At 40.9% G+C, this 13,877-nt stretch overlaps 1 protein-coding gene across 4 annotated transcripts in view; it reads left to right on the top strand.

The window, feature by feature from the left end:
- Dlc1 (DLC1 Rho GTPase activating protein) overlaps positions 1-11,783 on the top strand; it is a 378,931-nt gene extending 367,148 nt beyond the window's left edge. For all 4 annotated transcript variants that reach the window (XM_071610412.1, XM_071610413.1, XM_027954677.3 and 1 more), the window contains 8 exons: positions 1,389-1,548; positions 1,666-1,864; positions 3,499-3,712; positions 5,222-5,336; positions 5,936-6,154; positions 6,861-7,078; positions 7,809-7,982; positions 9,215-11,783. In XM_071610412.1, the coding sequence (XP_071466513.1) occupies positions 1,389-1,548; positions 1,666-1,864; positions 3,499-3,712; positions 5,222-5,336; positions 5,936-6,154; positions 6,861-7,078; positions 7,809-7,982; positions 9,215-9,335 (1,420 nt within the window). In that variant the 3' untranslated portion in view covers positions 9,336-11,783. The remainder of the gene's footprint in view (positions 1-1,388; positions 1,549-1,665; positions 1,865-3,498; positions 3,713-5,221; positions 5,337-5,935; positions 6,155-6,860; positions 7,079-7,808; positions 7,983-9,214) is intronic.
- Positions 11,784-13,877: the final 2,094 nt, after the last annotated feature.

Raw genomic sequence — 13,877 nt, 5'->3', positions numbered from 1 at the left:
CTCAAATGTTGAAGCAGTTGGTCTTCTGCAGTATTCCTGTGTGCTTAGAGTAATATTTTCCTTGCTGGCTATTTAAAACTGCATATTTTAGATTCCCCTTGCTGAGTTGCCCATCCCCTTCCCACCAAACCCTCAGGAATCTCAAAGTCTATAATATTTCTCAAGTTCTGGTCAGTTTTTCCAGCAAGTCAAAACCTTAACGTAAAAGCCTGGCATTGTGGATCCGTGCATTAGGGAGAAATTCTGCCCAGAGTTACTTTCCTGTTTGGCCTTGTCTTACTTGTCTCATTCAGAGGGGTCATTTGTAGAGCTCAAATGCCTGCGTGACAGTCTTAAATGCACAACATGGGTTTCCTGGTGATGCATGTGCCGCTGGGGGTGGACCTAGTTTCAGGACTTCAGGAAACCTGGGGGAGGCTCACAAAACCCCCATTCTTCCTTTTCTATCTTTCCTTAGAAACTGCAAGATATAACTCTGGGGTCATCAATTAAGAGAATTTATTTTGAATTCAGGTCTTTCACTGTTGAGCTCTGGAGTTGATGCTCATTATATTATACCAACTTCATGTCTTTGCTCTTTTTTTTCATGCAATATTTCCTAAATCTTTTTACCTTAACTACTTTGGATCTCATCAGGAACTCAAAGGGGATTCTTACCCTTTTCAGGACAAGTGGAAGCTCGTGTTTTCAAACTTTATCAGAAGCATCTAGTTAGGGTATCAACATGTTTTCTGCTTCTATTTCTTCCTGTACTGCCATCTTATAAGGAAGTCCATTGGTTTCCTTAAGACTATAGACCTTGGTTCTCAAGATTAACAATGGAAGGACAATCCCCAACAAAAGAGATGTGACCAGGCCTTTTAACCCCAGCTCTGAAAATACGTACAACAACATTGTCCAGTGAAACTGTCAATAATGGTAGGAAGTTAAATGATTTTCACATTCTAAAATAGCAGCTACTGGGCCAGGCATGATGGCACTTGCCTATAATCCCAACAGCTCAGGAGGCTGAGGCAGGAGGATCATGAGTTCAAAGCCAGCCTCAGCAACTGAGGCCCTAAGCAACTCAGAGAGACCCTGTCTCTAAATAAAATATTTTTTTAAAAACGGAACTGGGGATATCAGTCAGTGGTTAAGCACCTCTGGATTCAATCCCCAGTACCAAAAAAATAAATAAAACAAAACAGTATCGACTACCAACAAATGTCCAGTGAGCACTTGAAATGTGGCTAGTACAACTGAGGAACTGAATGGGTTGCTTTATTTCATGCAAATTTAAACAGTCACCATATTGGCAAAGATCTAGGGACCACAGGGTTTATCTGTAGAGGAGGACAAGTATAGACAGAAAAGTAAACGCACCCCTTCGCACCATGTTCTTTAAACAGGGCTGTGCCCAAGTTCATGAAAAGAATCAAGGTTCCAGACTACAAGGACCGGAGCGTGTTCGGGGTCCCCCTCACGGTCAACGTGCAGCGTACAGGACAACCCCTGCCTCAGAGCATCCAGCAGGCCATGCGCTACCTCCGCAACCATTGTCTGGATCAGGTGAGGACCACTACTTGTGGATCCCACTTCGTCCTGGGGGCTCAGCCGCACGTTTCTCCTAGTTTTGTAATGGAGATACTGCTTCCATCCCAACATGGAATGTTTTTCTTCCGAAAGGTCGGGCTCTTCAGAAAATCAGGTGTCAAATCCCGGATTCAGGCTCTGCGCCAGATGAATGAGAGTGCCTCGGATTGTGTCAACTATGAAGGACAGTCTGCTTATGATGTGGCAGACATGTTGAAGCAGTATTTTCGAGATCTTCCTGAGCCACTCATGACAAACAAACTCTCGGAAACCTTTCTACAGATCTACCAATGTAAGTGTTCTTGGACTTTGAGGTTACTTGGCACGGAGGGACATGGGGCCAACTGAACTTGTCTTTGGCCTTGTTCTTGTCTTTGTGTGACCTCTTGGAAACACATGTCATCAGTTTCTTCCTTGCCTCCTTGTTTGTGGAACTAGTTCCTATATACTTATTGATTAATGAGAAATAAATTTCTCTTCTCATTGGTCTCTAATTGCTGAAGCAGTTATATATTTTTATATTCTGATCCAGCTCCCTTTATTTTTCTCTAGAGCAATGTTATCTAAGATGCTTAGTTAAAGAGCAGGTACCAAGATATCTATCTAGCTTTCTCTCTCTCTCTATCTCTCTCTCTCTCTCTCTCTCTCTCTCTCTCTCTCTCTCTCTCTTTCTCTCTCGGCCCCTCTCCCTTCCCTCTCTCTTGGCCTTGTCTAATGAAATTTTCAATTGTTTCATATCTTTCTAGCAGGTCTGTTGTATTTAAAATTGCACAGGTGTCTTTGTGTTTTATCACACTGTAAAATGAATAAATAATCTTTTTCTGTTATTCATCACAATCCCTGCCAGAAATACTTGAGAAAACAATACCCATGCTCTTCTCACTTTTAAGCAAAGCTTAAAGCAAACAGTTGTCGAAATTAATGATCAAGATCAGGATTATAGCTTTTACAGCCTTGTGTTTTTCTTGGCTCAGGATGGTATTACAGCAGTGTGATTTCAAAGCAGCTTCTCTTGGTGCTGAAATTGTCCTTAGAACTGGAGCATTGGACTTCATTTTATGAGAAATGGAGCTGCTCTGGATTATTTCATTATTTGTTTCATCCTTTCATAGTTTATGAAAACACAGGTCACATTTTCCCCACCAAGGTATTTGTTATGTATTGTAACCATGGAGCTGTTTAATAAGTTTGTCCTATGGCCGCTACATTTGAGTGACTTAATTTTTCCACTACATGCTTTTAAAAAAGGTCTGTCTAAAAAAGAAGACCTAAAAGTTGAGTTCAGCATTTTCTACATGCAGATTATTTTATGGATTCATTTGCATTTTTAATTATTTGAATAATCGTGTGCATTTCTATAATAGCTTCTCGGTATGGTTTCTAAAACTCAAGGAAAAAATTACTGGTTAAATCTATCTATTGTTTAAGTCGACTGACTATTTTAACAATTTTCCCCATTTTGAGAATGAGCAAATCACTTAAAATTATAGCAGTCCCCAGAGATTCTCAATCTTTTATAATCAAGGCTTAGATAAGACTTTTCATTGAAACTTATGTTTAAGTGTATAATGATCTCAGTAATTGAGATAGTAAATTAGGGATTATTAGAAAGTATTCAGGAAAAAAAAAAATTTGTTCTCTAAACTAAAAGAAGAGCATTATCCGGAGCTGAAGTCTGAGGTAGATTTAGGAGTATTATTGGTATCATGAGTGTTTAAAATTTTTTAACTCCTCCACAAGGCAGGAAATACCTGAGGGTAGTGACGCTGGTGACTGGTAGCAGTCCATAATTTCTTCCCTATTAACCTGTAGTGCACTTTCTGCAAGTGCTTGTTCAGTATTTGATGCTGATGTTTGCTTTGGGACATTTCCTTGCCACATACATGGAAAATCACTGAGCTTGAGGAAAATTCTTGTACCTCGCAGACGTACCCAAAGACCAGCGCCTCCAGGCTATCAAGGCTGCCATTATGCTCCTGCCTGATGAGAACCGGGAGGTTCTCCAGACGCTTCTTTACTTCTTGAGTGATGTCACAGCGGCTGTAAAAGAAAACCAGATGACTCCGACCAACCTGGCTGTGTGCTTAGCGCCTTCTCTCTTCCACCTCAACACCCTGAAGAGAGAGAATTCTTCTCCAAGGTACAGGTCAGATGAGAGGTGCACACGGGGGCTCTGTCCTTCCACGGAGGCAGCTGGCCTTTCCTTATAGGGCTGCCACTGTACTCCTGTTGGCTTCTTACCTGAACCAAACAAAATGAGTGAGACTTCCTTCATTTACAGCCACAAGGTTCCCCTGTACTTCTGCCTTTTTTCCTCTCAGAACTTTCTAGAAAGTATGACTTTTATAGACAGCCTAGTAACAACTAGGTTTTGAGTCTTGCCTTGCCCCAGCCAGTAATGGGGGGCAAGTCTAATAATAGTGTCATCATCCTATTTGTGCCAACAAAGAACAATACCGATTTACAAGTCTTAAAAAACTGGGTGGATGATTCCTGCTGCCTTTTCCCTGCGTGGTCAAGCAAGCCAAACTTCCAGCCTCTGCCCAAAGTTGAAACAGCCTGGTCTTAACAGCCTGGTCTTAAAGCTTCAAAGGTGCTTCTACTCAGGATTTGGCCTAAGCCAGTCGTTTGTAAAAATTTCTGCATAGAATGCGTTTACACAAGATGAAAAGTGGAGAAAAAGTCAAGGAATCTGAAAAATAATAAAGGCCAGGTGCTTATTCTGTACTGGGCACAGGACCCTTCTCTTCCCATTGATCGGCTCATTTATTCCTCATAACAATCACAGGAGGTAAAGATTCTGCAAATATCTTTTTCACAGGAGGAAAGTAAGGCTTAGAGAAAGCTTAGTTCAGTAAGTAGCTTGACCACGCCTGACAGGAAGAAATAGCAGAGCCAGTCCTAGCCTCTGCATTTTCATATGAATACCTTCTTATTGGAGGGTCTGAGAGAGTGACTAACAGGACTTACTGCAAACTCCCCCCACCCCCATACCAAATGTATCCTGCAGATCCTTTTCTAAAGGAACCTGAAGAGTTATTTCCTAGCTGGAGACCTGGGGCCTAGCTGTTCTAGTGGAAGTTAGCTTTGTTCCTAAAAGCCATACAATGCTTAAATATCCTTTTTAACTAGTTCCGAAAGTTTGCTGGGGCATTCCAACTTTAATGGGATAAAGAACTAGAGGTGAGTAGAAGAGAGAGATCAGATAAGAGAAAGACAACACCTCTGGGAAAGAATAGGTTTATCCCTCACCTGTGGAGGGTATCCTGTTTATTTAAATGGTAAGAATACTGAAACCATTTACCCCAGCTCCCAGGGCCCCCACCCCACACCCTCCGGAAGCTGGCTAACTCCCCAGCAGGACCACAGCCCTTAGCAGCTGTTCCTCTTAAGACAGAATCCTATTTAACAAAGTGGCTTTAAATATCCTGGATTTCATGCAAAACATATCTCTAGCGTGTGTTGTTGATAAAACTCTGAGAAATTCTGGTAAACAAAGTAAAAGCTCTATTGAACCACTTCGTGATAAATAGGTTCCAGGAAAATGTTTTTTTTTTTTTTTTCCTCCTTTGAGTTTCCATGAATAATACATTGATTACCAATATATAAATATTGGACTCATTTCCCTCCCTTTATTTCTTTTATCCAGGGTAATGCAAAGAAAACAGAGTTTGGGCAAACCAGATCAGAAAGATCTGAATGAAAACCTAGCAGCCACTCAAGGGCTGGCCCATATGATTGCTGAGTGCAAGAAGCTTTTCCAGGTAAGGAGTTGGGAAGGTTGGCTCCTGTGTTAGGATGACGCGAATGGGGACAAAAAGTGTTTGGCAAATGGTTGGCTTGATATTTTGTTCATGTCTTAGGAAAACATCCTTTTCCACAGCTGGAGAATAGTGTGTGTGTGTGTGTGTGTGTGTGTGACCTGATAATGTCTTAATTCTATATTTATGTAAACACTCATTAGGCCATTTCATGAAACATAATTAACTCTACCTCCATACCCCTTTACTTAAAAAACAAAAGCAGCCAATTATCTGAAACTAAAATTCTGTATCTGAGCCACCTACCTGCTCAGTGGCTCAGTTAAGCCCAATTTTAGTACACCTTCACAGATATGTCTAAAACACGTATATCTTACACAGGAATACGTGTTTTAGACATATCTGTCAAGGTGATCTGTCTGTCTCCTTGTGACATCACATAAAGTCAGAGGGACTACCTGCCTTCTGTTGGAAATGGGGACAGGGCTGCCTACACTGCCTTGAGGACCCCAGCTGTTGATTCTCCCGTGTGCTCCCACTGATGGGTGCTGAGGAGGAGCCCTGGTGGAGTCTCGACCTTGTGTCTCTCGTGTCCTTCCCAGGTTCCTGAGGAAATGAGCCGGTGTCGTAATTCCTATACCGAACAAGAGCTGAAGCCCCTCACACTGGAGGCACTGGGACATCTGAGTAACGATGAATCGGCCGACTACAAACACTTCCTCCAGGACTGTGTGGATGGCCTGTATAAGGAGGTCAAAGAGAAGTTTAAAGGCTGGGTCAGCTACTCGACTTCTGAGCAGGCCGAGCTGTCCTACAAGAAGGTAGGCTTCTCCCTCTTGGCTGCTCTGAAATCCTGCAGTCAGGACTTGGGTTCATCAGAGATAAGATTCTTGGGCCAGCGGTAATCCATGACAATCTGTAGCCCAGACTCCCTGAGCTGATGAGGAGACCATCACACAAGGACTAATGAACACTAGAGAGGATTTCAGTCCATTTCTAATGAAATAAATCCTTTAGGTTCCATGGAATCACACTAAAGTTTCCTGGAGTGTTTTATTACTGGTGCTAGGTTTTAAAGAAATGTTTTAGAATATTTAGATTTTCCCATAATCCAGTCAGCATCTCCATGTACCGTCGTCTGTTCTCAGTTACTATACTTTGGGCATCCTGTGTGGTATGATAGGTCCATAGTGGTATTTGCTAACACTATCTCTACCACCTTCGGTATAAATAAACAAGAGAGTAATCCATATAGCTATACAGGCTTTGGGGTATGATGATGGTTGATCTTACATATACCCTAATACAGGTACCAGAAAAATAAACATCATGATTTAGACCAGAGTCGACACCAGCTATTTCGTTTGCTTTCAGGCCTGATCCTGAATATACTCAAAGACAGCAACCTATTACTGTCATAGATTTATTAGCCTCTGAACACAAGACCGGACCCTCCATTCACAATTTGCTTTCTCAGCCAAGCTGTGTATGGCTCTCTTAGCTCTGAAATACGCATCCTCTTTTCAGGTGAGTGAAGGACCCCCTCTGAGGCTTTGGAGATCAACCATCGAAGTCCCTGCTCTGCCTGAGGAGATCTTAAAGCGCCTACTGAAAGAGCAGCACCTCTGGGATGTCGACTTGCTGGATTCAAAAGTAATCGAAATCCTGGACAGCCAGACTGAAATCTACCAGTATGTCCAAAACAGTATGGCACCCCACCCGGCTCGGGACTACGTGGTGTTGAGGTGAGATCTGCCAAACAGATCGCTGTGGCATAGGCAGCTAAATATCAAAACCAAGCCTATGTGTTGTAGAGTCCTACAAGAAAGTCACACGGTTCAAAATGAACCACAGGCCTCAGAAAAATGGCGAGACTTCCAAATACAGAAATCTGTCTACATCTAGTCCAGCTGTGTATTCATCAGAAAGGCATATTCAGATGAATATGCTTTTTCATAGCAACAGATTTTTGCCCCTTTTAGGGTAGATTTTTCTGGTTAGAAACAGCTAGAGAAGGAATAAGCCAGGAAATAACATTCGAGTCCCAAGTGAGATGTGGTTAAGGCTGATTTATGTGTAATTCATAAATTCTCTGGAGACATTGCTGAAAGAAGAATTCGAAAAATCTCTGAGGAAATGTCACATCATTTGTCCAGAACTTTTCAAACAGAAGCGGTGCTCATTTGGATGTCCACATTTGAAGGCTTTTTGTAAAATGGAAAAAATGGCTTTTAGCTCCACTTCCCATTGGCCCATCTTTTCCAAGTCTGAGCTTATATATTCTCAGTGGACGTCGTGCTGTACAGAGTTACTCATCCCAGAGTCTATGTCCAATAGTTTAGAGGATGCCAGGAACCCAGGCGTGGGTCATACATGGCACTGAGCCTGGCCCCTCCTCCTTTCTGGGTGATGCCACATTTTCAGTGTGGCTTCCAGGAAATCCCTTTCTCACTCCCTCTGGTTTTGTCTCCACAGAACCTGGAGGACAAATTTACCCAAAGGAGCTTGTGCCCTACTACTCACCTCTGTGGATCACGACCGAGCCCCGGTGGCAGGCGTGAGGGTCAACGTGCTTCTGTCCAGATATTTAATTGAACCCTGCGGGTCAGGAAAATCCAAACTCACTTACATGTGCCGAGCTGATTTAAGGTATGTCTGACTCTGACTTTTGGGACACAGTGAGGGCCTGAGGAAGAATTAGACTTGTTGTCTGATGCGAAAAAATGAATTAAATGACCACACTGTGGTATCTTGGTGACATCATGAAGTAACACATTGGTGTTTGCTGGTCATTGGGTACCTCCACTTCCTAATATGGATTCCTTAGAAAATGTGGCCCTAAAGCAACACAAGTTTGGTGGTTCTACAGTGAATTTAATGCCCACAGGAAATTATATATTTTATGTTTCAACCATCAAGCAGACATTTCTCATTTTATATTCAAAGGCGTTTGAATAGTATGAAGAGCATTTTTAGTAATTGATTAGGCCTACACTCTGTGCCAAAAATGAATGTGTAATCATATCATTAAATGAGAGAGAGCTGGAGATATAGCTCAGTCAGTAGAGTACTTGCCTCGTATGCACAAGGCCCTGGGTTCAATCCCCAGCACCACCACCCCCCCCCCAAAAAAAAAATGAGTTTAGGCTGTATAGAAAATGAGTGAGATAGAAAAGAACAGACCAAACAAATGAAGTTCTGAAAACTCTAAAATATCTCTCATGTTAACTAAATTCTCCTTTGAAATATTTACATCTCACTAGTTCTTCAGATATCTGTATCTCTTTCCATGATGTAAGCCGAAGCATTTCTTAAGCAGTTTCACTCAATATCTATGTTCTATGTTTTGTTCCTTAGAAAACTTTGGTTCCAAATGTGCAATGAATATCCCAGGAAATTGCCTGGGGATTAAAAAATGGTTTTGGGGTGTTTTTTTTTTTGTTTTTTTTTTTTTTTTTGGATACTGGGAATTGAACTTGGCCTCACTCAAACACAGAGCCATATCCCCAGCCCTATTTTGTATTTTTATTTAGAGACAGGGTTGCTTAGCACCTCACCATTGCTGAGGCTGGCTTTGAACTTGTGATCCTCCTGCCTCACCTCCTTAGCTGCTGGGATTACAGGCGTGTGCCACTGCGCCCAGCAAATAAGTAATCTTTACCTACACATTTGGTCCATCAAGAAATGGAAGTGGTACTAGGGGTGTTGCTAAGTGGTACAGAGTACTTGCCTAGTCTGTGTAAGACCTTGGGTTCCATCTCCAGCGCTAGCATAAGGGAGAGGAAAAAAGGAAAAGAAAGAAATGAATGTGTATTTGGGATTGCTTTCATCTTATTTCAGTGTTTTCCAACTAAATCATTGGCTTTTCCTTTCTTTACTAGGGGTCACATGCCAGAATGGTACACAAAATCTTTTGGACATTTGTGTGCAGCTGAAGTGGTAAAGATTCGAGACTCCTTCATTAATCAGAGCACTGAAACCAAGGATACCAAATCTAGGTGATTACTGAAGCAAAGCAACTGTGTCCACCACCTGCGTGATTGTTTCCAGAACCTTGCCAGTCCTTGGAAGAATCAGTGTGTGTCTGATCCTGAAGCAAATACAAGTCAGAGTATAGAAAGTGACTGTAGCAATTTGATACATTTTTAAAGCTGCTTCCTGTTTGTTTAAGGTCTATTCTGGAGACCTTGACTGGAATATATAAGACTGTGCATATAAAAAAAGAAAAAAAAAAGTTCTTGTATTCTAATTCAAATTGCTTCTGAGAAGCAAAACTCTTTAAATACATTATGGAAGACAATGAAGATATTTCATTCTCTGATATCGGTGTATGTTACCTATGTCATTGATTTGCAGTATGTCGAGGGACTGGTGTATCCACTGGAATAGTTGGTACTTGTGGACATGTTTTCTCACTGAGATGAGCAAAGAAAGGTTTGCACAGAGGAGTGTGAATGTGTGTTTGTCACTGGTTGAGTGGCATAGATGTCTACGTTGGAATGCAGTGTCTGGCACACTGAGATGCCTCCAGGAAGGATGTCGATGCAGCAGGTTCAGTTTAACCTAGAATAGTTGACTACCCATGGATCCATCCAGAAAGGAGACCCAACAAACACTTGTCCATTTTTTCTTTTCCAGGTTGGTAAGCATATTCCTTATCCACCACTTCTTCTTTACTTTAGAAGTCATTGCAGGTTCACTGTAACACTCGTTGCAAATGCAGTTTGTTTTTAGACCTGATTGCAAACAGGGATGTAGTTTTAACCAATAAAGATGACTTCAGGAACAATAATCCCCTTCCCCTGACCTTATTGGCTCCAAGGCACAGGGGGGTTTTGTTTGTTTTTATCTTTTTAAGAGAGGTAAAAACTAAACACTCCATTTACTCCTAAATCGAGCATCAAAACTTTTTTTTTTTTTTAACCTGTTACAGTTCTTTGCAGTTTCATGTGTATAGCACAAACTCTTTGAGTCACTATGCATGAGAACATGGGAAACCGTCCCAAGGAAATTCCTGTAAGTTTAACCCAGGCACAAAAGCCTTTTTTTTTTTTTTTTTTTTTTTCTTTTTTCCTTTTTTGGTGGTTGTTAACAGCATTCCTGAAAGCTGCACATTTTTATTAATTGGTTTTGTTCTTATCAGCAAATAGGTTTTTCTGGTTTCTTGGCTTTTGTTTTGTTTGTTTTTCCTATATTTCCTTTTCTTTTCTTTTATGATGCCCTCAAAATATATTTTAGTCCTAAGGGGAAGTAGTAGTCACAGTGAAAGAATACAGCACAGTTTTCTGGAAGGGTGGTCTTTATACAGGTTTTACTGTAATGGTAAAGATTGACTCTAGAGACAGTATTAGTGAATTTATTTTGTATGGATCAAAAGTGAATAATGTATGAATGAGAGTTGTAAGAAGGATTTTTATTTTGTTATAACTTAGTTACCATTGTCAGTGTTACTATTTCAAAGGTTCTTTGAAGAGTTGGGGGGTGGGTCAGATTAGAATTTTAAAATTTGAGTATTTTGGATATCAGTGTTCCTCGTAAAGATATAATTGTATGGCTTCCAGATTTGTAAGATTGTATGTTGTATATACCATTCTATTAAGAAATATGTACACATGTCTGTCCACTGTGCTTTCAGACATAGGTAAAGCATGACAAAGATTATTATTTAAAATATACTTGTATTTATACCTCAGATATTCTTTTGGGTTTTGTACCTCAAGGCTTTTTCCCCCTTAATGTAAATACACTTTACATGAATACAGTCTAAGTGAAAAAAATAAATAAAAGGAAGAAGTTTATAATTTGCTCTATATCTGTACAGAATATAATCAGTAAGTGCACTATTAAATGTTTAAAGTAAGGGAAAAGTCTGGCCTGCTTTACTTTATTTTTGCATCTTACTCCCATCCTTCAAACCACAGATTGCAAAGCATAGCAACCCAACTTTGACCAAAATTAAAAGACAGATTGGCTGAAGGAAAAAAATCAGACTGTAAATTCATTCCAAGGCCAAACTGCAACTGAGCCACACTCAATCACAAACAGGAAACTCTGGAGAAGGTTCAGGAAGCAGGGTGACTCCAAACAAAGGTCCAGTTAGGAAATGATGCCCAGAAAGTTACGAGAATAAGCAACAGCAATGGAAAGATGCTCATAAGCAAAGTCAAGGTCACTACACTAATTTGTCCCACAAAAGGTTTCTTCTTCCCCACTGTTGAGCTTCCCATAGAAAGGATTCCTTGGGATATTTCGAAAGGATGTGGATATTTTCAAGAACTCCCACTTAGCTGGCCTAACACCTATCTCCACAACTGATTCATGTGGCTAACTGCCTAGACTGTAAGCCCTTCAAGGGCAGGCGCGTCTCCTGCACAACCTCCTAACCCTCTACAGCAGCTTTTCAGTGTTTTTTGTACTTGGAGGCACCTAATAAATTTATTATTTGCTAAAGTGAATTGGTTGAATTTTCTTCTGTGGTTTCAAAGGGGAAAGATCACAGTTCCCTCACTGCGGCTCATCACTGCCACTTTGAGATTGTAAAGAAATTGTTCAACCTGCAGGATCCTACAATTTAAACTAAGGAAACCAACAGAGATACTATGCAAACTAATTCTAAATTAAAGAGTTCTTTGTAATGGATTTTTTTTTCTTTTCTTTTTTCCCCCAGTGTTAGGAATTAAACTCAGGGCCTTGAATATTCCAGGAAAGTTGTCTACACTGAGCTATACCCCCAATCCTTTGTTCTGGAAATTTAACCAATCTAAAGCAATATGATGTCCATCTTAGAAGTATTATTTTGGCTGGGCATGGTGATGCACGCCTGTAATCCCAGTGGCTTGGGAGGCTGAGGCAGGAGGATTGCAAGTTCAAAGCCAGCCTCAGCAACTTAGTGAGGCCCTAAGAAATTTAGCAAGACCCTATCTCAAAATAAAAAAAGGGGTGGGGATGTGACTTAGAGGTAAAGAGCCTCTGGTTTTAATCCCTGGTACAAAAAAGAAAAAAGAGAAGTCTTATTTTGATAGTATTATGCCAGGAGTAGAATGGGAGAAACAACCCCAGTTTAAACACACACCAAGGTGTTTTGTTTGTTTTTTAAACTCTGACTCCAGTCCTGGTTTCTTCAGAGCTGCTTAAAAATAAAAATGTCTTTAGCCAGAATACCTCCTACTTTTCTTGTTTGAAAAAGTCCTGAAACTCTTGAAGTTACTAAGACATTGCTCACGCAAGGCTACCAGGATGGAGGAGATTCTGGATTCTCTCACAGGCTCCCTATGTGGATCTAGATTGCTTTTGTCACACCATCCACCTCACTCATTTAGTCATTTGCTTGGCGCCAACTACATACCTCGCACTACACCCAGCGCTGCAGACAATCATGAGCAAGACTGGCATCACCCTGCCCTTGCACAATTAAAATCCACCCTCAGACGCTAAAATAGAAATGATAATGCCAAACAGCAAGCAGTGGGACAGGTTCTTAGGTGCTCAGGAGGGTGAGCTCTAAAGGTCCTGACAAAGCTCAAGGTCATTGTTAGAATCAAAAGGTCCTTCTTCTCAATTTGTAGATGGAATGAGTTGGAAATAACTAGGGTTCTTTAATACGTTGTTTTGTTTAGTTTTGTTCTAAGGCTGAGGAGACAAGTGGAATTTGAGGAAGCCAATGATCTGAGATTGCTGCTTTCCCAAGTCACTAGTTAGGGGTGTGTAGAAGTAGGACTGCGTGAGATTTCATGACATTCATGTGTCTTCATACTACCTTTGTCCACTTTTTACACACTTTCTTGAGCCTCACATGCACCCCATGAAGCATGGGTGTTCTCATTGATCTATGGGCAAAATGTGGCTCACAGAGATAGTGACAAATTCAAGTACCGTGACCTGGAAGAACTAGAACTCTGATTCCAGCTCAGCCTACTACCTCAAACCACCTGCTATTTGCTAATCCTTCCTTAACTGGGAGGCATTTTTCTTAGCAAGAGCCAATCCACCATGGCATTCTCATCCGAATTAGGAAGAACTAGGAGAATGAAGGTCTAGAACAAAATGACCACATTAGAGTCCCCCCCAAAATAAAGTTATTGTCACCCAATTACTAAGATGATTTAGGAGAAATCAAATAGGTCAAGATAAAGATGATGAGGTGAATGTCTTTCCCTTCTCTTATTGCCTTCTTCATTTGCAGCCCAGAACCAGAATTCTGGTCCTCTAACTCTGCGATACCTCCTCCTGCCCTTCCATCATAAAAGAATATCATCAAATGCTACTGAGATATCCGTGACGATGCTTAAGGGCTCTTCAAATAGAAAGACGCATTCATGAAAGTAAAATAAAAATGAGCCAAAATGCTTTACCTCACCTGCCTGTTGAGGCACACATCAATGATTATAAAGTAGAAATCCTAAACAATGAGATCATGGCTTGCATGTCATTTTTGTGTTCCATCAGGATGAAATTTGCCTAAGGAATTTAAATTCCATTTGCCCAAGGAATGCAAATTACGAAAGACCTCAAAGAGCCTCTGGCAGGAGAAGCTGAGGTAGGTCT

Source organism: Marmota flaviventris, chromosome 3, assembly GCF_047511675.1.
Source record: "Marmota flaviventris isolate mMarFla1 chromosome 3, mMarFla1.hap1, whole genome shotgun sequence".
In the NCBI taxonomy this organism is placed as follows: Eukaryota; Metazoa; Chordata; class Mammalia; order Rodentia; family Sciuridae; genus Marmota; species Marmota flaviventris.
This window is presented reverse-complemented; position numbering and strand designations above follow the sequence as displayed.